Source organism: Rhyacophila brunnea, unplaced genomic scaffold, assembly GCF_057557595.1.
Source record: "Rhyacophila brunnea isolate RB1 unplaced genomic scaffold, BYU_Rbru_1.0 scaffold_1, whole genome shotgun sequence".
Lineage (NCBI taxonomy): Eukaryota > Metazoa > Arthropoda > Insecta > Trichoptera > Rhyacophilidae > Rhyacophila > Rhyacophila brunnea.
The window spans coordinates 5322889-5349594 of record NW_028232751.1 but is presented as its reverse complement, the minus strand read 5'-3'; the positions used below and the strand labels follow the sequence as shown (position 1 = coordinate 5349594).

The 26706-nt window shown below is 32.6% G+C and overlaps 1 protein-coding gene across 1 annotated transcript in view; it reads right to left on the bottom strand.

Moving 5' to 3' along the window:
* LOC147079406 (piwi-like protein Ago3) overlaps nt 1-20850 on the bottom strand; it is a 32590-nt gene extending 11740 nt beyond the window's left edge. The window contains exons 1-9 of the mRNA XM_085960455.1: nt 20705-20850; nt 17510-17627; nt 14855-15020; nt 11762-11892; nt 11513-11673; nt 10951-11142; nt 9627-9767; nt 7990-8137; nt 89-316 (exon numbers count right to left, since the gene is read on the bottom strand). Coding sequence (XP_085816581.1) covers nt 89-316; nt 7990-8137; nt 9627-9767; nt 10951-11142; nt 11513-11673; nt 11762-11892; nt 14855-15020; nt 17510-17627; nt 20705-20850 — 1431 coding nt within the window. The remainder of the gene's footprint in view (nt 1-88; nt 317-7989; nt 8138-9626; nt 9768-10950; nt 11143-11512; nt 11674-11761; nt 11893-14854; nt 15021-17509; nt 17628-20704) is intronic.
* Nucleotides 20851-26706: the final 5856 nt, after the last annotated feature.

Here is a 26706-nt window from a genome sequence, read left to right as displayed (position 1 = left end):
TGTGTATGTTGTAATATTTGTGTATTGTGTTGTAAAAAGAAATTATTTCAAAAAAAGATTTAAATTAAAAATAAATGATTATTATTACTTGGGAGGGTATTGGGTTCGACACACAACACACATTTTTAATAGCCGAGTATATGTCATGTCTTTTCGTGGGACAAATGCACACAACCACTTGCAATGTTGGGGTAATCACATTGTTAAGGCCGTTCACGAATGTGTCAGTCCCAGAATTATCAAGTTTGACAAGTTGCGGTGGCGCTATTTGGATTCCCATGGGCGGTCCGGATTGCTGCATACTTTCAGCAAATTTCTGTAAGACAAAAGTAAATAACATCAGTCGCCTTCCAAACATGAGTGTTGCACTAGTCGGGTGGTCAAATTGGTATGTACTATAATGTGGCAGGGGGATGGTGTAAAATGTGGGCTATACAAGGGCTGTCAAGAGTTGTCGACCATTATTTTTCTCGTGAAAATAATGAGGGTAAGCATGCATGAATTTTTTCCCCGCTCGCGGAGTGTGTCACTGGCAGTTAGCCTACGGTGAAGGAGTGTACTCATCATGGCCCCCACAAAGGGGGGGCTGATAGGGCTCTAGCCAGGGGGCCCGAGAGTCGACCGGATAAGTGAAATAAACACACATCACAAATTCTCTCTAAAAGTAAAAAAAGTCGCCTGCGACACTATTTTTCTTCAATACTGTTATATAAAATAAAATTATGTGGTTGTACAATACAATTTTTAATTGTGTATTGATACTCGACAACTCCATAATGCAAATGGATGTATTATAGTATATACAAAAAAACTACAAATAACGGTTATGTATACGTAAAAAATACGGTAAAAAACACATTAATTTTACCGCGTACACCATTTGGAAAATGCTATTGTAGAACATCACACTGTCTTTATCCTTAGCGATAGGTAAGTGGGCTCGCCCTAGATCCTAGCCTGGGGGCCCGCTTCAGGATGTGGAAACTTATACATATTACGTACACTCTGTGGATGTCCATGTTCTGTTTAGAAGAAATGGTAATTAATATTAATTACTTTGGCATGCGGTCTATGGATTCTCTGGATATGGAGCGTCCCTAAATTATTCAATTTACATCATTATATTAAAAGTCATGGAAATAAGCAAATGTTACAATAATATAATATTACGGAAAATAATATTTACTTTAAGAGGTTATTCAACATTAAGCTCTAGCATTGATAATTTTCAAAAATCAAGTGAGTAATTTTTGATGGGGTGGTAAAAGATTTTGAGACAAAATGTGACATTGTTGTTCTCAAAAATACCTAAAATCGTGTAATATCTTTTATTATGACTCCTAAATATTATCCATATCTCCTCACGATTGCTGCAATGTGTACAAAATTAGTTAATGCGGCATTCTTGACACTACGATATGAGTGTCAGATCGATAGCTCATGATTCCGCTCGATGCTTACTGCAACACTTACCACTCACTGTGCTGGCTCCAAAACACATGGCGCATGCAGCTTAGGCCAATTCTTGATGGGTCAATGCAGTATCAGAATAGTATTGATTGGATAAGTGTTTGGCAAGTGCAGGCAGAAGTAGGCGTATTAAAATCTGAAGAAAAGTATGGGTATCAAATGATCCTTGCCTGTGAGAGCGTTTTTATTGTTTAACTTCACTCAATACATTAGTTAGAAATTTAATTAAAATCAGAGAGTCTTTACCTTGGCATTGTCTTCATCTTTCTGTGTATACAAAACAGCCCAATTGTGCAAATTAATTGGCTTGGTCACTTGGTTAGAAGTTATCTCTTCATTCCATTCAGTGTTGAGGCTGCCTAACTCGGGGGCCAAGAATCTGCCGTTGAGCTCTACAGTTGACGGATATATCGAAAGACCCCATCCAGAGAGCAATTCCAGACAATCTTCATTTTTTTTAATATTTGTAATGAACTGAAATAATAGTTTATTATGTAAGTATAAAAGTGGTCAGGATTGAACAAGTACAAGTGCACCGGTGACCATGTTGAGAAAATCAACTTCAAAGTTAAAACCGCAGTGGAAAATTCTACATAACTGTAATCGATATTCTGTAAATGAGGTCATTTTCAAATTTAAAAAAATACCCTAATTATATAAGTAAACAACTCAAAATTTTCAGATTTTGAGTTAATGATGCCATTCGATTTAATAAGATCTATTCTTTATAATTCAGCAAAAAAAAATAAGTCAAAAATTTGTAACAAAAACTTTGAACTGTAAAATTTCTTCACAAATTGCTAAAATATATTAAAACTAAATCAAAAAAATCAAGTTGTTTGATTATATTTATATCACATGTCTAACTTCTTTTTTCATTTTAAAATGTGCCACGTCTTGCCAATGTTTGATCCACTACAAAGATTCAATGGTTTGGGCAAATGGTCAACAAACATTCCTCGTAATATAACTTTCAACATTTTCAACAGTGTGTAAGTCTGTTAACCTACCGAGTTACGATACGCCTGAAAAGGATTGTTGAGTAAATATATCATTCCGGTATGTTATGTCTTACGTTACGTTGAAATATTTGGGCTGCTACTAGGGTGAGCGGTGCAAAGTTTTTTTGTTAACATGTGGGCGCACTATGGTCACTACACACTGAAAGTGATTCCGTATAGGTACTGAATTATACGTTTTTCAGAATAATTTTTTCGGACAAAATGATCTTGTATGGTAGGTAGGTTTTACCACGAAGAATTGAGATGATATTAAAAGAGATATTATAAGTAGGTTAGCACTTAAAATAATAATAGTTTATATTTCAGTCACAGATAACAATAGCTTATTCGGGATATTCAAAACCCTATTTATCAGCTTGCACATACAGATTCCGAAAAATGCACTTGTAAGAATAATACTAGGTATTGTGTAATATGTCGCAGTAGTTTAAGGGTTTCTTTTGTTTGGACCAAACAATAACATTCTCACTGATGGCCGGATTAATAAGATTTCGTATTTTTAATTTTAGTTTTCAAATAGTACTGACTGTTTATACCTTCATTACATTAAAGAAAATATTTAATTACGATAAATGATTTATTCATAATACTTATAAATCATTGATTATTGTATTTGCTGCTCTCTTTTTTACATTGTCACCTCTGCTATTTAACATGTACTCAGAAGCTATCTTCAAGGAAGCCTTACAAGGTGAATCGGTGGGTATTTTGGTTAATGGGAAACATATTAACAATATACGATATGCCCATAATACTGTGCTGATTACTAATAGCTTAAAGAGTTAACATAAACCGGTAGAAAGGGTTAATGAGGTCAGTAATTCTTATGGTTTAAAAATGAACGTCAAGAAAACAAAACTATTACTAGTATCAAAAACAGCGATACCAACACAAATTTTGTCTTTAACAGTGAACCAATCGAATGTGTGACCCATTATAAATATTTAGGTACATGGGTCAATGAGAAATGGGACTAGTCTCAGGAAATAGAAACTAGAATTGAGATCGCAAGGAGTGCCTTTCTCAAAATGAGACGCCTCCTTAGCAATCGAGACCTTAACCTAGGTCTGAGTATGGCGCCGCATTTCGTGGCTTAAGAACCTCCGTAATTAGTACGAGTGGAGCTCCACTGAACTGTTCCGGTAGCAGACGACAAAGCTAAGATCGCCTTGATGGTAGCCGACCTCCACTAGGGGATGGCACAACAAGAAGAAGAATTAATTGCAGTATGGTGCATAGAGGTGTAAGAGATTGTGACACGGAATTGTAATATATATGTAATATAAGTTATCGAATAGGTATATTAACGATAATGCATTTTTGTGTAATTAGTAGTAACGAAATTAATACGATAGCCATCGGTTTGTTTCAAAATTCTACTAATTTGAATGGTTCATCTTTAGTTTTGTGAGCTTGAAATGAAATACAAAAAAATATTATGTACTGTCGCTGTTCTGTTGATCTTAAACTGCTTGACTTTATATCCGCATTTATGTCGGTTAATTTTTTGTTAGTTAAGTGTTTTTAAAATTGTGTTCATCTTTTTTCTTTGGAGATTGTCACGTCTTGTCGGGTAATGATAATACTAATTTAAATAGTAGTAGATGAGTAGTTCAACTATGATGATGACTTGAATATATTCGATAAAGAATTCATTGATGGTGAAAGTGACACCGGCAAAATACCTGATGTGATCCTTGAAGATATAGCGACAAGTTCGGCATATACTCCACTTGTCGAGGACTTCAAATGGATCCCTATTTTTCCACCATCGGGTACTAAGTACATATCCTTCACAAATACATGAGAATATTACAGGCAATTTGCAGGAAGAGGTTCAATGTGTAGATATTTTTTGAAAATGATTTTTGGGAACATGTTTCTTCTGAAACAAATAAATACGCCTGCGCTAATTATCCTTCAAACGTTGCATGGAAGGAAACTACGATGGATGAACTTCGCGCTCACAGGTTAGAAAAGATACCTTGCAAGAATATTGGTCGCTTATAAAAAGTACAAACACTGTTTTTTGCTGAGCTGATGCCTTTTGGACGATATTCATTCGATACCTCCGGGTTTTTACGTGTATGGCGGAACCCTGGGGGGACTGATCGAAGCAAAGAATGACACTTTGCCCTATTTATTTCCACCCGTTCTTGAACTATTTTCGAAGGACTGATTGTGAGGTTTGGATACAATAAAGCAATGCGAATGACTGATTAAATATATTAAAAATTTATGTGACGAAATGTAAAATGCATTGTAAAACTTATGTAATTTGACTATGAATATGTACAGAATGTCGATAAGAGATAACAAAGTTCTCCGTCACAATGAGGACCAGTAGGTAAAGATTGATCGTCTAGTAAAGAAAGAAAAATTAGTAATCAAAAATTCAAAATATATAAATAAAAGGAAATATAATTACTATAAAATATGAATTAGGTATAGTTAAGGGCCGCTAAGCTGTAGAAAAACATGTCCGTTCATAAATAAAATAGAATGAAGTATAAATTCATTTTTTGAAGTAACTTATAAATGGTAAATGAAAATAACTACGATAAAAATAATAACTTAACGTCATAAAGAAAGTTGAGTATCATTGAAATGAAGATTGCATTAGCAAATAGTGGCAATGCAATAACTAAATCGATATAATATAATCGGATTTAATAATTAAATTTATGACGTTGGTAAATAAATAGAAACCAGAGCTTTTAACGAAAATACATGAATGTAAATTTAATTGACGACAACGTATTTTGCAAACGGAATACTTTTTATAGAAAACTAGCTGAAGTAACCGGCTTCGCACAGAGTCGCTTCGTGGTTATATTTATCTTAGATATTTAAAAAATAATAAGAGGTAATTATTTTTTTAATATTAAAATATCTGTAATACAATATGGCAATATGAAAATAATTCTAATAGGAGTAAAGGTCAAACAAAAGAACACTAAATTAAAATCGAATCCAAAATATGAAAACTTTATTAATGTTATTAATATGTAGTAAAAAAAAAATCAAAATTGGATGGAACAAACAAACAACAAACTTAGTATTTTATATAATACTAATTCAAAAACCTTCGCAGGTGTGCGCACAACAACTGACAAAAGTTTCATCGCAATCGGATGAATGGTATAGGAACGCATACGATTAGAAGAAGAAGATGATTTTCTAATTCAGAAATCTTCGTGGGCATGCGCACGACAACTCACCAAAGTTTCATTGCAATCGGATTAATGATATAGGAACGCATACGAATAGAAGAAGAAGAAGATGGTTGTACTAATTCAGAAATCTTCGCGGGTGTGCGCACAACAACTGGTCAAAATTTCATCGCAATCGGATGAATGGTATAAGAACGCATACGAATAGAAGAAAAAGAAGAAGAAAGTGGTTGTATCAATTCAGAAACCTTTGCGGGCGTGAGCACAACACTTAATCAAAATTTCATTGCAATCGGATGAATGGTAGGTATAGGAACGCATACGAATAGAAGAAGATAGAATAGAAGAAGAAGAAGATGGTTGTACTAATTCAGAAACCTTCGCGGATGTTGGCACAATTACTGACGAAAAGTTTATTGCAATTGGATGAATGGAATAGGGACGCATACGAATAGAAGAAGAATAAGAAGATGGTTGTACTAATTCAGAAACCTTTACGGGTGTTACCACAATAACTGACGAAGGTTTCATCGCATTCAGATGAATGGTATAGGACCATACGAATAAAAGAAGATATAATGAAGAAGAAAAAGATGGTTTTTCTAATTCAGAAACTTTTGCGGGTGTGCATACAACCACCTATCAAAATTTCATCGCAATCGGATGAATGGTATAGGAACGCATATGGGACAGACAGACATTCATTTTTATATATAAGATATAGCCTATACTTTTCGCACAAGTGCAAGCAATAAGTTGACAAAGTTTTATCGCAATTGGATGAACGGTATGGCAGCGGATAAAATACGAACAAACAAACAAACAAACAAACCAACAAACAAATATTGATTTTTATATATTAGAAGATAATATCAATTATTTTATTAAGCAAAAAGAAATTAAGGGAATAATTAGTATAAAAGATATTGGAGTGTGAAGAATAAAATAATAACTATTAGTTATAGAATAAAATGTTCGTTTAATCAACTCGTTGAAGCGCGCAAAGTAAGCTAGTGAGCAAAGCATGCAGGCGTGCAAAGTATGTCAGCGCGCAAAGTATGTCAGCGCGCCAAATATGTCAGCGTGCATTTAAAAATCGCTACAAGCTATTTGACATCAGAAATAACTATCCAACATTTTACACCCTTGCCGAGCATGGTGCGCCCACGATGGTTGCGTGGCTTAAACGCCGGCCTATTGAGTAAGGGTCTCAGGTTCGAATGCTGGGTTTGGCAAGTACACATATTGTTTTTCAATATGTGTATGGACCTAATAGGTTGAGCAAGTGGCTGACATCCATTTCTCGTAAAAATAAAATCTGTTAAAACAAACCTCCACTCTGTGGAGGTCCATATGATCCATTAGGATCGGACATGGTCGAAAGAAAGAAGAAAATTAAATATTAATTAACACGTCAGCAGTGATTGTGTTAATATACAGGATTGTCTATAATATTAGTTTTCATTCTTGTGCGTGTTTTATTAATTTGTTAAACTTAATTGCACAAGTTTAATTTAGTTTGAAATAAGAATATTGCATACGTTAAATCAAATAATTTTGTCTAGGGCGTAATTAAAAATATTGATCTGATATTCACACTACACTTTGCTTGCATTAAATTAGCTACATAATATATATATATATATTATATTATTTAATTCACATAAAAAGTATTTTTCTGTACTGCATGTAAATATTAGGTACCTACTTAGAATGAGGAAGCTATCTTTAGGATTATTAAAAAAGTTATGAAAAGAAAATAAAATAAGGTTGACCGTAATACTTATGTACGCGCGTTAGAAGTTATACTTCTTTGGCGTAACAAAACAAAAACAAAACTTGTGATAAACTAGATTCTTCGATTAGCTCTTAATTATCTTGTTAAATTACACACTCAAGAAAAATGACCGCTTATTGGAACGCTGTTGGCTTATTTTTATACACTTTAACTTATATTATTAAATTATAATATAATGGTTTCTCGCTGTTTTTATTTTTAAAGTACCAAATGTCACTCTGACGTTTAATAGTTTGTTTACGTAAAGAATTGCAAATGGCCGACAATAATAAATTCGCTGCCTAGGCAACGGAACAATTCTAAACAATAATATTATACTGTATAATCGTCACTTTTGCAGTATCAACTGTAGCGTAATGGTAGTGCGTTCGGCTGATAACCGAACAATCAATGGTTCGAATCCAATTGAGTGCGTTTTTTTTTCTGTGAAAAAATTAATTATGTGTTACATGTCACACGCCAAAAATACACTCTGATTTGTTTTCCCAAACGCGCCAAAAGAAGTATAACTTCAAAAAATACAAACCATTTTTATTGCATCATATTGCTGGTTGGGCGATACACGGGTGACTCTTTTCCTCGTTTTCTCCTCCGAGAGGTCAGTCAAATAGCACAGCTCTGGTGCCAGATAAATAGAACTCTCTTCATTCGTTCCAGCTTCGCAGTGTGAGTTCCTAAAATAACAAATTAATTATATTTTAGTACATGTTTATTTATGAAAAGTGATAAATCCCAACAAAGGAAAAACAAGAAAACAAATGCCACAGATGATTCAAATAACATGGGAAATTTATAACTCCTGAATTTTTATTATGAAAAGTTCTCTAAAAAATCGGTGCATTTATGTATGTGCGTTAGAAGTTATACTTCTTTGTACGTAACAAAACAAAATAAGGCATTACCTGAGTCTATTAATATTACAGTGGATTAGGTTGATGAAAACATACGCGATTCATCTGTGTCTCATATTGCACATGATAATTGTAATTTAATTATTGTATTGGACCAGAACTCATCTTTGCTATACAGCGGTTATAATCGATTCAGAAGTGCCCATGATGAATTAATTAAAAATCAAATTTTAATATATTTCATATAATCATTTACCAACTCAATATTCAAAAAATTTATTTATTTATTGATATATAATTTTACTCATAAATAATACTTAATAATATAGCCTCAAATCTTGATACACAATCTTTACAATGAAAAATAAGTATACACTCCAATATAAACAAAGTTTTATGAATATAAATTATTAACAGTGTAGAATGATAAGACCCCAGAAATTTGTTTATAAACATATATATTTATTATGACACAATATTGGTTATGTTTAGAACATGTGCTCTTTACTCGGTCGTATTGAACGACTAACTAAATGACACTATACGCATGCGCATGTACCCTTGACACCGAAATGAATATTATCATAAAAAACATAACCTAAAATTGTATTAGTCATGTCATTGCGATTGCAGTAAAACAAATATTATGTTACTACTAGCTGCTACCAGCCACTCAATATTTGACAGCTCGTGGGGAACTATAAATTAAGATGGTGGCCGTGACGCATATTTCGTCATATATCAATCATATTTCAAAACAGTCAGATCTTGCATCTAAATTCTACAATGTAAAATTGACATACTCCGTCTCATTCTCAAAATTAGCACGACCAAGAGAGGGACTCTTAAACATAGCACTTTTTGACAGTTCAAACGGTTAACTATTTACACAATTAACCGCCAGAATACGTAAACTGATAAATGTGATATATTTATCACAATTAGCTCTTTTTGGATGTTAAGTAAAATGTTAAAATAGATCTCCTGCTGAGGATGTTCTAAATATAAAGTATTGCATACCACTGAACACCAACCCTCCCTGCATGTCTCGTCGCATTAAAAGCTGGCTTCACTAGTGTCATAAAGAATAAAAGCTGGTAGACAGCCACTCTCTACTTTTGTTATTCCATGTGTGCAAATGTTTAATAAAATAATATACGCTTAAGTTTCTAGTTAAATTAACTCAATAAATTTAATTAAAGTAGAACCACGATAATTTGAAATCAAATTTTCAGGGTCTCTTGGGCGTTGAATTATCGAAGTTTAACTGTAATTAAATCTTGTTAACTGTTTAAATTGTAGTTTTTCTTACTTCGCCATCAACATTGGTTGATCCAAGTCCATAAGTTCCTTGCCGAATTGGAGCTTATAGTATTGAAAGAAAGTCATAATATCGCCCTTCTTAGTGGTGAATCTACTATTTGGATTCATGTGAAAGGCCACATCGATGATGCTAAAACATATTTTAAATGGTTTAAATGATATAGAAAATCAGAAATTAAATTAAAAAAGCATTAAAAACTAGCCTCGGAACTTTTTCTATATCGAAAAAGTGGCAACATTGTAATGTCGTCAAAACACATCTCATAATATTGACGAGTGAAATTCCAACACTGTTGTCAAGTGTGGGCATTACTGTGATATCGTTGATTATTGGTATGCTGATACTTTCAAGAACTACAACTGAAATCTTTATAATTTTGAGCAAATCATGCAAACATAAGGCAACTTCTTTCGTGTTTTGCAGACAATGGTGACTTTATTTCCGAATGCGGCCAGCAGATAATTTCTTTTTGTCGGCACGATTTTAGTTATGAAATCACATTATTATAATTTCCAATAAAATAATGACTTTAGAATGTAATTTCCTGGAAAAAGTAAACTTGAAGAATGTTACATGTTATTTGATTATTGCCACTTATTCCATTATATTACCACATTTTTATTAGCTCGTATTCTTGTTTGTCCAGTACAATTTTTTTTTTTGTTTGTCCAAGACTTGTATTGAACAATTGAAGGTTTTTAACTAACTTCCCGACTAGCTAGACATTTGAAACAAATTTCAACAAATTTGAAAACAACAAATTTTAGAATATATCAGAACACAATGACAATGCATTCTTTTAATACTTTTAGCCATCTTTAACCAGAATTAAATTCATTTTCAGTTCATTCTGTTTTGTATGGAAAGTTATTATGGTTGGTTTCTAAGGGGGTCCTAGCAACTAAATTATTAATATATATCAGAACACAATGACAATGCATTCTTTTAATACTTTTAACCATCTTTAACCAGAATTAAATTCATTTTCAGTTAATTCTGTTTTGTATGGAAAGTTATTATGGTTGGTTTCTAAGGGGGTCCTAGCAACTAAATTATTAATATATACGTGCGTTACTATGGAAATCAATATGAAATGTCAAAATGACATTTCAGTATTCTATATTTATTCAATATTTCTATCAAGTACAAAAAAAAATATTTATTAATACATAGAATTGTCAAGTTTATATGATTCAACAGAAAATTTAAAAACGTGGTATATTAATTAAAAGTTCTTTTTATCTTGTAATTATTTTTGAATGTTAATAGTGTATATGACCGGGAAATATACTTATAACATCATAATACTCACATATATGCTGTTTGGTCATATTGTGTTTTCACAAATTGGCCGATAAGACCCGCTTTCACTCGCTCCTTCCAGTTTTCAATAAAGGTTACTCCGTTAATAAAAAACAAAACAGATCGTGTATCCAACAATTTGAATTTGGGATAAATCAAAACCATCAGACCATCTTCGTATTCGTCTACGGAGGTCATATAGCTGCAACATATAAGATAAATCTCCTATTTAAAAAATTTCCTGTAATGCATGTGGATGTGAAACTTTTTAAAAGTTGGCGGCGAATATATGAGTAACTGGTTTTCTTGATTTTGATAAAAAATCAATTAATATGTAATGCTGTACATAATCAATTTGAATCTACTTTCAATCTATTTACCTATTAATAATACAATGTAATTGGTACTTTTTTTTATCTAAATTAAATACGTAATTGCCGCTTTGAAAATTACATCTGACTGAAAATGATCAATCAAACGGTAGCTGGAATAGCACAATTGGCAGCGTGCACGCTAGGTAATCGAATAGTATGTTGTTTGAAATGAGGTAAGAGAATAAAAAATAAACTCACTCTGGCCAATCCAATTTGTTCTGAGGAACGATGTGCGAGGCTTTAGGATCAAGGTAGTTCCGAATAAAATTGACGATATGAAGGATGCTTACAATCTGTTTGAATAAAAGATCATATAAATTTACCGTGTCTTTAACCTGCTTCTTTTTAATAAGCGTGACCTGAAAGAAAAACAGAAATTAGAAGAACAATTATTTGCACATTGTGAAATTGAATTGGAGAGTTTTATCATATGAGATCTGATTATACCGTAACTGTCACTAATGAACCGTCATCAGGATTCAGGGATGTGAAGTGGGTTATGTCCTGTTTAAGTTGGATGGGCAGATATAGGGTATAGCCATTGAATTGCACCGTCCCGCCTAATATTTCTTTGTGAGCTAAAAAAATAAACCAAAGTCATTTATAATGTCATCAACAACGTTCCCACTAATTTTTCTATCGTGTATATTTAGATACATGATTATGAATATCGTGTACAGAAAGCATAAAGGCTTTTATTTTTATAGCCAATAGTACATTATCGATTAACGCTTTGACTACAGTCATAACTTTTTTGTGCTCAGCGATCTCAATCCTGTTCTTTCGTTCTTCGGGTGTTTCTGTCATTATTTTCAAAAATCCACCTCTTTTCAAATTTTTCAATTTTGTATAAGCATCCCGGTGTACTTTTTGACTTAATACCTTTAAGATACAACCTCCATTCAATCCACTTCTTTCCAGATGTGAATTATCCTAGCATATTTGGTGCGGTGCATATGATTAAAACGATTTTTTTTTCAATTCGATACATGTTCAAATACACGCGTTAATATGATCTTACTCCCTACTTCATTTATTGTTTGTCAATTTATGGCTACTGCCATATGTTGTAGCTTAACCACTGAGAAATGCCAATAAAAATTTTGTATTTCAAAAAAATACTACCTTATTTTTAGGTCGATAATTAATATAAAACAATCATTATTTGTAGGATGTTTTATCACATTTGAATGGTCAAAGACATAAATTATAATCAGTATCTTTAGAATTATATTCAAATGTGTTAATTGTGCCGATTTTTTGAATAATAAAATGCCTAATTCTTGTCAAATTTGGGATCACAGAGATTATAAAATATAATTTTTTATCGTAAATATGTCACTATATAATGTTAACATTAATTTTACTTATTGTTTTATAAATGCGTTTAAAAATTAATAAAACTAAAAAATCTTAACACCACTGCACATGGATGTACTGAAATATGACTATATTCTAAAACATTAGATCGAGAGGTTTAAAAGAATACTATTTTATTTAATAAAAATACTTTATGCAGTCATTAAATATTTAAAATATATATAAAGGATAATAAGGCTTCAATATTATATAAATAGATTATCTACACGTTTAAGGAATGTCCCGGATTATGCTCTGTAAATACCATAAAATCTCCATTTTGACCTACGCACGTGGGCCGTTAATGATCGCATTTCAAAAATCACATTCACTCCTTTTTGACATTTTTAGGGGATAAGTTTTCAATAATTAATAATTGTACTATGTATTATGTAACTGTGCAAGCAATCGTATTGTTCACTTGAATTGTTTGATACGTACACTGAACACACCAGCGGGTCTATTCTATACACAAGGCTGTTTTCGGCCGCTGCAACGGCTAACTAGGGTAGGCTTGTATTAAAATATTAGCACTTATTGTAAGAATTACAATAAGTAAATCTCTTATCTCATCAATAAATATTTTAAGTAAAAAACACTGCTTTTCGGCACGAACACTTTCACCGTTTAAAAAATATTGTAAGACCTGTGATGTTTTCACAATAAGGACTACTATGAGACTGTACTGACAATGTTACACACATGACATATGACAAAGACTTACAAATCTGAGGACCCCGCACATAGGTGGTCATTGATAAACACTAAAATACGTACCTATCTTCTTTTCGAATACTTTGGCACGCGATAGAAAGGGACGGATACGGTGATCCCACTCAACGTAAAATTTCACTTGCATGCTCGCATTACTCGCACTTGACTTTCGCCTTCTGAGAAATGAGCTGAAGAATTGTGCATTTGATGGTTTCATGTAGAGGTGAGTTGGAAATACTGTATCAGTCCAGTTTGTGTACTCAAGTATCGGATGAAACTACCCATACTCAGTACGTGTGGCCCAAAAAACTTGTGATGATATCATCGCGAGTCGCTGGCTAGTTGGTAGACTTTCAGCACTATTGACATTAAATGCGCACAAGCGAGGTAGCACTTGAATACAATTATATTTTAATTTATTAGTCTATGCAGTTTACAATAAAAAAAATCATTGTTATTCGTTTCATATTAACAAGAATATTATATAACATAACAATAAAACAACTCATGAATTTAAAATGTGTTATAAAAATTTTTATAATAAATGGGACATTTCGAAAACCCCAGCTCAGTGTATTTTTAGCGATTTTATTGAAGCCGATATTTCAAATACTAATATGGAGTTAAGTTTTAGTTCCAGTTTAGTATGAGACTTTTGTCGCATATACACGTCAACCGCTCTATATAGTATTCCAAATACTAGTAAGTATTTTGGAACAAGTTTTGATACCAAGTATTTTTTTATACTGGTAGTAAGTATACCAAGTCTTCAATATCGACCAGTTTTCCCACCTCTAGTTTCATGCATTCGAGCAAAACTAAAATCTGGTAAAGGAAACTTTCTTTTACGATATTTTTGTGTGAGGACTATGCGGGGGATGAAAACATGTGTGCGGACATATTTTATACATATATTAGATAATATAAGAATTCAACTTTTTAGTATTGTCCCTGAAGTGACAACATTACAAAAGATGCCAACCAGCTGCTATAAATCATGAACTGGAAAAGACGTGTGGATGACCGATCCGGCTGGAGGACGGCGGTGGAGGAGGCCAGGGCTCGACTTGAGCTGTAGCGCCATCGAAGAAGAAAAAGAATATTGTCCCTGAAGACTTTAAATTCAAGGACACAAAATCGGCAAAGAACCTCATTCACTTATATTTTGATGTGTTAATTATTAAATAAATAATTATTGTTTCTCTCGTTTTTTAATTATTGATTAAGCATGTATTATTAATTATAACCACGGCGTTCTATTAAAATTTCAGGGTTTGCAAAGTGTTACATCTCATGAGAGAGTTTACAGTAACCGCACAGCCTAACTTATTATGAGAGGAAATTGAATATTTGGGTACCTACCTACACAGAGCCACTATGCGATTCGAAAACGATTTTTAATGCTTTTGTTCTTTTATTGAATATGTATGAGTCTTTAAATATATACAATGGGTGTTCAAACATTACCTTCCAACATTTTTAATCTGTGTGATGTAGAATTCTGCAGAGGTTTGTAGGACACCACATATTTGAAAACCCCCTTTCCTTCACAAACGCTAAGACGTATGTAGTTGGTCAATAATTTCAGAGCAGTTCCACTTGTTCCCATTTGGATTACTCGGTCATCAGGTTCCTGAAAAACAGTCCAAACATTAATAACAATGAAATTTTCAATAATATTACGACCATTATTATAGCCAAGTGAATGTTTTATACTTACGAAAGCTACAGGTATCTGTTTTGGTTGATTCCCGTTAATGTGTGACTGTTGTAGTTGCTTGTTGGCTGTTGCTACTTGGCTTTCCGTAGACACAGATCTGCATATGAAACATTGAAATAAAAATAATATAATATATAACAGAAACAAATCAACAATAATTTTCTGCTCAGTCAAAGTCAGATAAATTTTGTTCTTTAATTCTGATTGATTTAAGTTTTGTACTATTCCCTTTGGGTCATTTTTGCGACACGGGTTTGGCTTTCGGCTTCTTCAGGCATTATATTATCCGCACTCCAGAATGGCAAATGCCCACTGATGCAGAACACAATTAATTCTCATTTATATAACAAATAAATACGATAAAAGAATGTGGAAACCTTATTGCCAAGTAGAGAAGCTAATATAAAAACTAGTATTGGAAGTCCATTGTTTATGAGTAGGTAATGACATTTTAATAGGCTAGCTCAGTGGCCGGCAAATTCGTTAGTCAACAGAGCCAATTATCAACAGTAAAAGATTGAGATTTCTTTTGAGAGCCAAATTTTTTAAACTTTAACTATATAGGTAGGTACCTACACTGTTTATAAACTTAATAAACTATAATTAAAGTTTTCTATAGGTGCACTGAATAAAACTTGATATCATACTTAATAATGATCTTATTTATTGATAAAAATTAAATTGTAAGGTTTGGATAAGTCAGGTTTTTATATTGTTGTTTTTAATTTTACGCACGATTCAGAGAATAAGACGACTTCTCAATTTACTCTTGATAAGGTTCATGCTTTAAAAAGATTGTTCGCATGAATATGTAGAACCGAAAACGGAAAGAACAGCACATAGCACATGCTAGTTTTTTCAACTGATCATATGAAACAGAGCCACAGCTGCGGGCCAGCTGAATGTATCAACAGTGGGTGTCTAATGTATGATGGTATTTCCAAGCACTTTCCACAGTACCCATAGTGTAACCAATACTTTTTTCAAATTGGTGATTTAGGTACTGATTTTATTGCCCTGGGGGTAGTCAAGGGCGGCAAATTGATGAAGTAATTTGAATAATACACCCTTTGAGATTACATTTTGTGATAAATTTTTCAACGGTGAAACAAACGTGTTATAGATCAGTGATGGCGGACCTAATGGCACGCGAGATGATTTTGCATGGCACGTTAATGTTTTATTTTGAAGACAAAAAATACCTTTAAATTAATTAAGTAATAATTTTAAAAAAATACAAATAGATGTACTTATATAATATTATGTATAATAATATTAAAACAAAATGATTACATACAAATGCGTATTTTTTTCGGTTTTTTAATAAAAATGTTCAATCAATAAACCTAATGCAATCTATTAGCTGTCATTCAAATATAACATTTGCTTATTTTTTTGAATCAAACATAATTGCTCAAAATGATGGAAATTATATAAAAAAAACCTTGTTAAAATGCTCCCACGATCTCTTCAAATCAAATTTTGAAAACAAGGAAAAAAATATTCAAAAAATAAAACATATGCCTTTGGCCTAGACACATGTATATACCATGGTAAAAGATAGAATCTCAAGAAATCAATTGTAATTTTTATGCTTTGTGATAGAATTCTTAAAAACCATTTTTTTATTTTTCCCCCATGAAAAACTGCTCAGCACGCCAGATAGTCGAAAAATAATATTTGGGAAAGTTTTGCATACGTACGTAAAAAGGTTCGCCAACCCTGTTATAGATAATTTTATTATGGATGTGTATATCACAATATTAATGATTTTTCTTGGATGTATGCGTTTAAGACAGCCACCAGAAATAGTAAAGTGTAGTACGCAATGAATATCCACAAAATCTGAGACAACTTGTAATGGGTGTATCATTTGAATCTGTGGGAAGTATTTTGTCTATAGCTATGCCACTGCATACTGCTTTACATGACATATATTTTGAAATTTAACCTTCTGAAAATGACTGTTTCCCGAAATATTTCCAGGGCTCCACCAAGCAACAAAGGTTGAGAAACCATTTTATATTTTGGCCTTCGACATGAATCCGAACAGTACAGTCTCCACTGAGGGCGATATGACTTTCTTACATTATTACATAAACCAATATAGGTTAGACTATTTATATGAAAAGTACTATGTTACACGAATTTTGTCAGATACATTAGCCATGCAGTATATTCTCTGTTAACTCCATGAATGGACTTAAAAAGATAGAATTCAAGTGAATATTTGTCAAAACAAGCAATAGGGACGGGACCACTTTGGTTTTAGTAGATGAAAAATCTTCATTCAAGAAACCATATTATGATACCATGTATTTTTAGATCCAGATCATTTGTGACTATTTCACAGCCTCAAACTTAAATATAGGTATTAAGACAATAGATAAAAGTGAAATTACCCATATAGCGGAGCACTTGCCGTTGGCATTTTTGATAATAATGCCATTCCTCGGCCCATACTCCGCTTTATTGATCCGGAAGTCTGCACACCCGAGGATGATGTGACCAATGACATATCTGTAAGAATTAATATTATTAATAAGACTGAGTATGACTTTGGCACGCAAACTACTCTACTTGACGCTAGTCAAATGAAAATTTTGCTGGCTGGGAAAGATGCCTTTGGGTATTGCTAATTTGAATTAAGCCAGGGCCTATGAAACGGTGGAAACCCAAAAATCTACTACGATATCACACTGTCTTTAACCTTAGTGATACGTAGGGGGCCCCGCCCTGGCCTGGGGTCCCCCTTCTGGATGTGGAGTCCATGTTTTGGTGTATAAATTGTTTTATGTGTGGTGTGCCGCGGAATTCTGGGAAGACTTTTGGTGTGCCATGGGTGAGAAAAGGTGGCGGAGCACTGCTTTACAGCTATACCAATTTTGTTTTCACACAATTATTTATGTTAGAAAACAAAACATTGTGAACATAATGAATTAAAATTCAGGACGTTCACAACATCTTCTTATTGTGCCATCTCCTAGCGGAGGTCGGCCACCATCAAGGCGATCTTATCTTTGTCGTTCAGTGGAGCTGCACTCGTACCAATCACGGAGGTTCTTAAGCCACGAAATGCGGCGCCGTCCTCTTCTACGCTTCCCATTGATCTTTCCTTGAATGACAAGTTGGGGAATGCTGTATTTTTGTCCTCTCATAATGTGGCCGAGGTACTGTAGTTTCCTAGTTTTAATACTACGTAGAACTTCTCGGTCCTTCCCCATTCGATTGAGAACTTCAACATTTGTCACCCGGTCAGTCCAAGGAATTTTGAGGATGCGTCTATACAGCCACATCTCGAGAGCTTCAAGTCTCCGTGACATCTCTTGGTTTAGCGTCCATACTTCGATACCATAGAAAAGAATTGAGAGCACATAACAACGTACCATACGCAGTCTCAGACCTAGGTTAAGATCTCGATTGCTAAAGAGGCGTCTCATTTTGAGAAAGGCGCTCCTTGCGATCTCAATTCTAGTTTTTATTTCCTGAGACTGGTCCCATTTCTCATTGACCCATGTACCTAAATATTTATAATGGGTCACACACACGTTCGATTGGTTTTCTATTAATAACAAAATTTGTGTTGGTGTCTGGTGTCGCTATTTTTGATACTAATAATAGTTTTGTTTTCTTGAGGTTCATTTTTAAATCATAAGAATTACTGAACTCATTAACCTTTTCTACCAGTTGATGTAAACTCTTTAAAGTATCAGCAATCAGCACAGTATCATCGGCATATCGTATATTGTTATTGTATATTGTATATTGTATAAAAAAAAAAAAAAAAAAAAAATACGTACATGAGATTTACATTATATTTCTCTCACAAGAGAGAAGAAAAAGAAAATAAAAAACATTTTATACAGTAAAATAAAGATTCAAAAACAAAATGCACAGCACATCATTGTAAATGTACATGTATTTAGCGAGCGCATTGACTAGTCTTGCACCCCTCGCTAATGTGCCTGATAGGCTTGACTGAGGAAACAGTTCTGACCCAGAATAGGTGATGGCTGTGATCACGTAGGTAATTGACATGCGCATATAAATTTTAATTCTTTAGAACGCCAGGATTGGAAACCATCCCTCGTGATAGCAGGCAAAAATGTCTCAAGTGCCGTAGATATGTGTGGGAAAGGGCGGGGGAGGCTACTCATAGATTGCGAATCGCTAAAATATTCATAGCCTCAAAATAACGGCAAGGCTATTGTGGGGTACACAATATTATACTTGATAATACGTACCTTGGGATCCAGCCATTTTAAGACGGTCTTGGTGAATACGAAGACGGCTTATTAACTGAAAATAAAATGCACAGTACAATTATTATACATTAGTACATAGTGGACCTTTACTGCGGCTAATGTAAAAAATACATACAGTAGAACTCCGAATATCAAGACTAAACGGGGATTAAGATGATCCAGAAAATCGAGTACTGGATTTGGAACTTACTAGCGGCTTTTGAAAATTTTGTTCTATGATTTTTTTATGTCGACACATCTGCAGAATTCCAACACTCTGCTGCAGTAGCATGTAGCCCCAAGCCGTAAAAATTATTTTCATGTGGGAACTGATAACTGATTCTTCATTGTTTTTGTCTGCTAACAATAGTTAGTTAACGATGCACTCAGTACAGTAGATAGCAAGTAAATTCGCGCATAGCGACATTCGCACATGTATAAGTAGACGTCACGCAACAAAATTTCAAAATTTCTATTATGCGATATCACGCATCAGGAATTTATAGAAATATCACCTTTATTGTAATGGCGTTCGAACAGTGTTTCTAGTATCAATGTTCATTTGAGTGAACGATATTGGCAATATCACCTTTATTGTAATAGTGTTAGAACAGATTATGCCCCGACAAAAAATGAGTGTCATTTTTTTTTCCAGATGCTTCGTCCATATTAATGTTGTTGCTGTTAGCGGACAGAGATACGTATTCGTATTAGTAAATTTGACTGTTTGCATAAGGATCTGTTTTCAATATAAGTACTATAATTTTTCTATTCCTCACTAATCTATCGGCTGTCTTATAGATAAGATAGTTTTGAAACAGGGTAAATACGCACTATCCATATCACTCAAGAGTCCATTTATCCACTGTAGAAGCATCTCTTCAAAGTTGTTGATCAGTCCAGCTTTCACAGTATGTTAGTGCTAGTTGTTCAAATCCGTACTCTACTAATGTGCATACGACAATTTTATCGTTATTTTTCTACCAACAGTTCTAAACTTTATAATCAGCAGCAGTGAGTATGACGGCATGTTTGTGAAAGATATTCATTGTTTTTACTTGTGTACTCTTTTCCTTTTGTGATATTAGAATCAAGGTAGACAAAACTGATGACAACCTCAAAATTTTCATTTGCCATTTGATTTATTCCTGTTATGTCGGCTTTGCAACAGCCTGTACTTGGAGAAAACTTGCTAGGATATCTTCACATGCAATATAATTAAACAGTGGATCACGAATCGGTTGAATATAAGCACACAACAATTTCAAAGTATATTAGATTATTACACGTTTGGGTTCATCGCAAATGCCCATTATAAGAAATAGGTAAATAGTTACCATGCTAACATCTAACGATAATGATGCTTCGGGTTGATGAGAGTCACTCGATGATGATGTGGACTGAGTAGAGTCAGTCTCTTTTGGAGTGTTTTCTTGAAAATGTGGGATATTTTTTAACATCTCAAGCATTTTACCACGTCCTCTCCCGCGGTTCGCCATTTTTTGGAGAAAAGATAAGACTTTAATCTGTAGAAACTGGAAAGAATAGTAATATATAACATAGTAATGTATCATACTTAATTTGTTCGGCCAGTTTTTTTTCTATCTACTCAACACTAAACTTACTTGAATGACGAACTTGCTTCCTGATATTTCAAAATAATACCCTTATATTATTATTTTAAGATATTTTGGAAAACACACAAATTTCTTATTGAAATACAATTTTGTTCACTGTTTAAACGTCACTGTGGCGATAGCTATCCAATTAACAGGAAAAAAGTGGGGAAGAAATGATTATCAGTATCAGTAAGATTTATGTTCTGTAGGTCTATTCTATACTTATTGACTGCTAAAGTGATAAATATTATCAAATTTAGGGTAAGTTTGTATCAAAGTATTAGCATTTATTATTGCACTTATTGTTCAAACTCGTGCATTATCATGATCTTACTCCCTACTTCATTTATCGTTTGTCAATTTATGGCTACGGCCGTACGTTGTAGCTTTGCCACTGGGAAATGCTAATAGAAATGGCGTATTTCAAAAAAATACTACCTTATTCTTAGGTCAATAATTATTATAAAGCAAACATTATTCATAGAATGTTTATCACATTTGAATGGTAAAAGACATAGCTTATAATCAGTATCTTTAGAATTATCTTTAAATGTGTAAATCTTGCATATTTTTTGAATAATAAAATGCCTAGTTTTTGTGAAATCATCAAATGTTTAAAATAAATATAAAGGATAATAAGGCTTCAAAATTTTGTAAATAGATATCTACAACGTTTAAGGAATGTCCAGGATCATGCTTTGAAAATAGCATAAAAGCTCCAATTTGACGTACGTTGAGCATGTGAGCCGTTAATGACGCCATCAAATAATTTAATCGCACGATACACATCATCATGAAATATCACATGTTCTGCATGTCAATGCCAGGCAGCTAAATAATTTATAATTAACAAGTTTTTCGAATTATTTTCAGAACTTTGAAATTCCCATAATACTTGGGGAACTTAAAAGGTTTTTTTAAGAAAATAGATGCAAAAATAAAGATTTTTCTTACAAAAATAAGAGTTAGCTCAGGGCTCGAAATGGACCGGAATGCACCGGAGCGCCGTTCCTGTTCGTGAAATCGGTAAAATTATCGTTCCGTCTCGTGGAATAAATATTTTGACCGTCTAAGCTGGATAGGCCATATAATAGAAAAGCTAACACACTTATTTTTATGCTAATTGAGGAGCAAACATATTAAGCTGAGATAATCAAGAAAAACATATTGTACTCAAAATGGTTTTTTTATTATAAAACTGTTTAAGGAAAGAGTTTTAAACCTGGTATTTTGTATAATCCAAAATTCGCTGAAATGGTTCATTTTTTGATTTGAAATTTGGACAAAACACGATTTGCATGAAACTTGTGGGAAAAACACAATCGAATGTAAATCAAGGCATTATATTTTTTTATAGGATAAAAGGTTCTTTGAACACTGATTCTGGTTTCCTTTCATAGATTTAAATATGGACTATCAGAATTGACAATAAACGGCATTTTCAAAATGTCTGACAAATCACTTTCTGAATGTTTGCTGCTCAATTAACATGATTCGTATATTTGGGAAACAATAAACATTCACGCTTCAAGCCATGGAAAAACGATTAGTAAGCTCTTATAATAATATAACATCTTATCAAGTAATTAATTCTTACCTTTCAAGATTTATATAAAATCCAATAACACGCGCACCACAAATTGACATTTTTAGGCTATCATACAGTGTTGCCAAGTCAAAATATAAAATTTCAGTAGAATGTGCAGTGTTGCCATATTTTGAAAGTGGAATTATAGTACAGTGCCTTCAAAATTATAGTATTTTGGCAAAAAATATAGTACGCGTTGAGTGACCAATAATTTTCTGCATTTTCAAAAAATTAAACGTGGGGTAATTAACGTCTTCTTTTTCTTAGACAAAATATCCATGAAAGTTTATGTTACTACGCCTCCCTTAAAAAAATCTAATCTAGGCGCCCCCCCTTATTTCATTAAATAATACAAACACCTTTTTAAATGGTCAACACTGTACCTACTTACGAATACAAAAATGAAAAAAAAAAAAACAAGGTTTTACTACTTGTATTACATTAGTTTTTGACGAATGTTCTTGTTTATTAGCATTATCAATTTCAATAGTAGTCAATCCAAATTAATCTTCGTTCATTGATAAATGGATTCTATCATGGACTCCACATCCTGAAGCGGACCCCCTCCGGGTCAGGATTTTTCAAACACATATTTAAAATATTTAATATATTCGAAACAAAGCAGCGCCGCAGGCTACTTTTTTTTGCTATTAATAAAATAATGTGACAAGTGCATAGCAAACTAACCAAGAACTCAGTAAATAGATTTTTGTTTGCTTCAATATATCTGGCGTAGAAATCATTTAAAAGTGGAGACATGGCGAACTTTTATCATTTTGATTTCCTAAGCTCCAATTTTTTATGAATGCCTTCACTTTGTCGTTTTAAATCAGTGAATGCATTAGTGGTCCTTGGATTAATTTATTTACTCAATTTTTTTAAAGTTTCAACCAAATAGACAAGTTTAACAACAAAATTATCGTTCCTAAATAAATTTGCCTCAATTTTCAACATTATGATTTTGACCCTTTTATTTCATTTCACTATTGCGCTTCACAATAGTATAGAAGTGAGGGATTATAAAATTAGTCTCCATATTTGCAGAAAGTTGTTTTTTTGTGTAGTTTATAACTAGCGGCCGTTTTATAAACTATGCATTTGCAAACTGCAAACCTGTGGCTACATTAATTGTGTTAAACTTTTCGCGCCTCCCTTTGCAACACTCCGCGCCTACCAGTTTAGAAATCGCTGTGTTAAGTAATTAACGTCACCTTTTTTTAGACATGGGGATTATTTTTTTTTGCTGCTCACGGATTATTTTGGCATTGTTTTTCTTCTATTAGCAACTTTTTTTCCGATTTCTCAAAATTATAGTATTTTGGGCGTACTATACCTGTTTTATATCGTACATAGTACGCAGACGAAAATTATAGTACAAATACTATAATTATAGTACGGTTGGCAACACTGAGAATGTGACAAAAAAAATCAGTAGATTTGACAAAATATCAGTAGATTTCAGATTCTGAATACCTATTCATTGAATGACCAATTCTTTTCTGCATTTTCAAAAAATTACACGTAAAGTGATTAACGTCTCGTTTTTTAGAGTAAAATACCGCGTAAAGTAATTAACGTCTCGTTTTTTTTAGAAAAAATTCAGAAAGTTCAAAAATAATTAGCGAGGGCTTTTTGAAGAAATATTCTATTGCAAACTTATTTTCCAAATTTTCATTGCATTTCATTTCATTTCAGTGCATTAATCATGTCAAGTTTACTATTAACATAATCATGAATTTGCTCACAAATATTATGGAAAACAACAAATATTAGTAGATTTTAGAAAATGCAATAAGTATATCAGATAGCTATGATTTAAAAATAAGGAAAGAACTCACCTTGTGCAGATAACAAATGACCTTGATGCACTTTAGAATAATATGGTCTTGTAATAATAATTATGAAATAAAATAACAATAATAAAACTATTCATCACCATCTATTTATTGTTTTATTTATTGTTTGTTTTCGTTATTGTTTTCGACACAAAATAATGTTAGTTAAATAATACGATTTAACACTAAACTTAAGTAGGCACCTAGTTATTTTTATATCACTGGTTTCACGATTACTACTAAGAACAATTTAAAATGTTTTCTGAATAACAAACGAATCAGGAAAAATATTTTAAGAAGTTCAAAAATAATAGGTATCAATATTAACGAACTTGTATTAATAATTTTAATATCGATATAACTGCTGCTATCGGAGAATGTTAGAATAAAACTGATGAAAATTAAGGGCACAGTAGAAACCATTTTTGACTGTCTAAACTCTAAACAATCTGATGAAAACAAAACTATAAAAAGTAGGTACTAGGTAGGTACCCAGTTGTTCCTTGTTCGAGTTTCCAGATCCCATTGTTTGGTGTAATTAAAATAATACTTGATTATAGAAAGGAAATCTCTCCATTCGCGATGTTTTATTCAGTTTTATTTTCATTATAAATAATGAGAAAGTTTAAGTTATAGATATGCCACCATAAATTGTCCGGTTTTCGAATTTAGTACTAAGCTCACGACAGTATAAAAAATATTGAATGATATATCAAAATCAGCATGTGGCGCTCTCACTAATCGGAAGACTTATAAATTGTTATATCATATAATTATGTACATTCACCTTTACTTGCTGAAAGGTTCTTGAGAAACCTGACCTAAAATTTAGAATTGCTATTCAGTAATCAATACCTAACCAAATTAAATGTTCAAATTTACTTTATGTATCCTGAGCCGGATACAAAAAGTATCATTCATTCGAACTTACGTGCATATAAGATATATTTGAAACCAGAAGAAAAAAGTTTTTTTGCGTTCTAAAAAAAATATTTGTGGACAAAAACCCTTTGTACTAATAGTGATTGAAATGTTTGAATAATGTCTCTTGTTCTTCGGTTTCCTTCTTATCAGCTTATCACTTAACAATGATGCAATTGTTCATCCCCGTTAAATTTTATTTTTGCTGGTCACACATAGCATAGCATTAAAATATAATGATTATTGAGTCATGTTATGTACGTTATGGTGTGATGTTTAAGGTAATAAATAATAATAGGTAGGTATTATTTTTTATTTTCTAAGCAATGATGATGTCAGTAGGTTAAAATGCCGGTATTGGGTAGGGTAACAATGCGTCCTTTGTTAATTTAGAAGCGTGTATCCAAATCAACAAAGGCGTGCGTAAATCTTTTCAACTTTATTAATAAATTCACCATCAGTTGACTTAAAAATATGGGAAATAGCCAAATATCAGTAGATTTCATGAATTTCGAAAAAAAATCAAAAATTCAGTATATTGGCAAAAAATATCAGTAGATCTACTGAAATTTCAGTAGACATGGCAACGCTGCTATCATATTTTATCTATGGTTATAAATATTCGAAACAATAGACTAAAATTATAATCTATTGATGTAATATTTGCAAAAGAGAGGATTGTTTAAAAATAACTTATTAGGTAGCATAATAAAATTACAAATAAGACAAATTTAATAATCCGATTGGATTAAATTAAAATTGCCACAAAAAATAAAAAAGTGTCTCAATTATTATCACAACAGGTAAGCATCGACGTCTCGTAGGATAAAGGTTCAAATAGACTATATGACGATCGGGCACATAATAATAGGGGAATATATATTCGCACAATTGAATAGACTGTTTTCACAAAGCGCTGACAACATTTAAAAAGATGTTCGTCACATCGGAAATGGATGATATTCACAAATCAACTACAACACTCAAATGATCGATTTGCACTAAGGAAAAAGTAGTCTTCACGTATCAATATACTATTGTAACCAATTAATCGTAAAAGAATTCAAACACTATGAAAATTAGGTTTAATGATTTTAAACAATATTTTGGCAAAACATAAGTATGTATTAGGCACCTACTTTCAGATTCAAATAATACTATAAATACCTATTTAGAAAGTGACGTTAATTAAAACTTAGGTAATTGTGCCGCAGATGCCGTCATGAGCTTTTATGATTTTTTTTACGAAAACAGTTTATTCCAGTAGACAATTATAATAAATACCTTTTTCTGTCGGCACATAGGTTTTTCGATCCAATAATTGTTAATTTCAAATTTGAAATGCTCATAGATTTTGATACTTCATTATCACAATCTAAGATTATATTATTA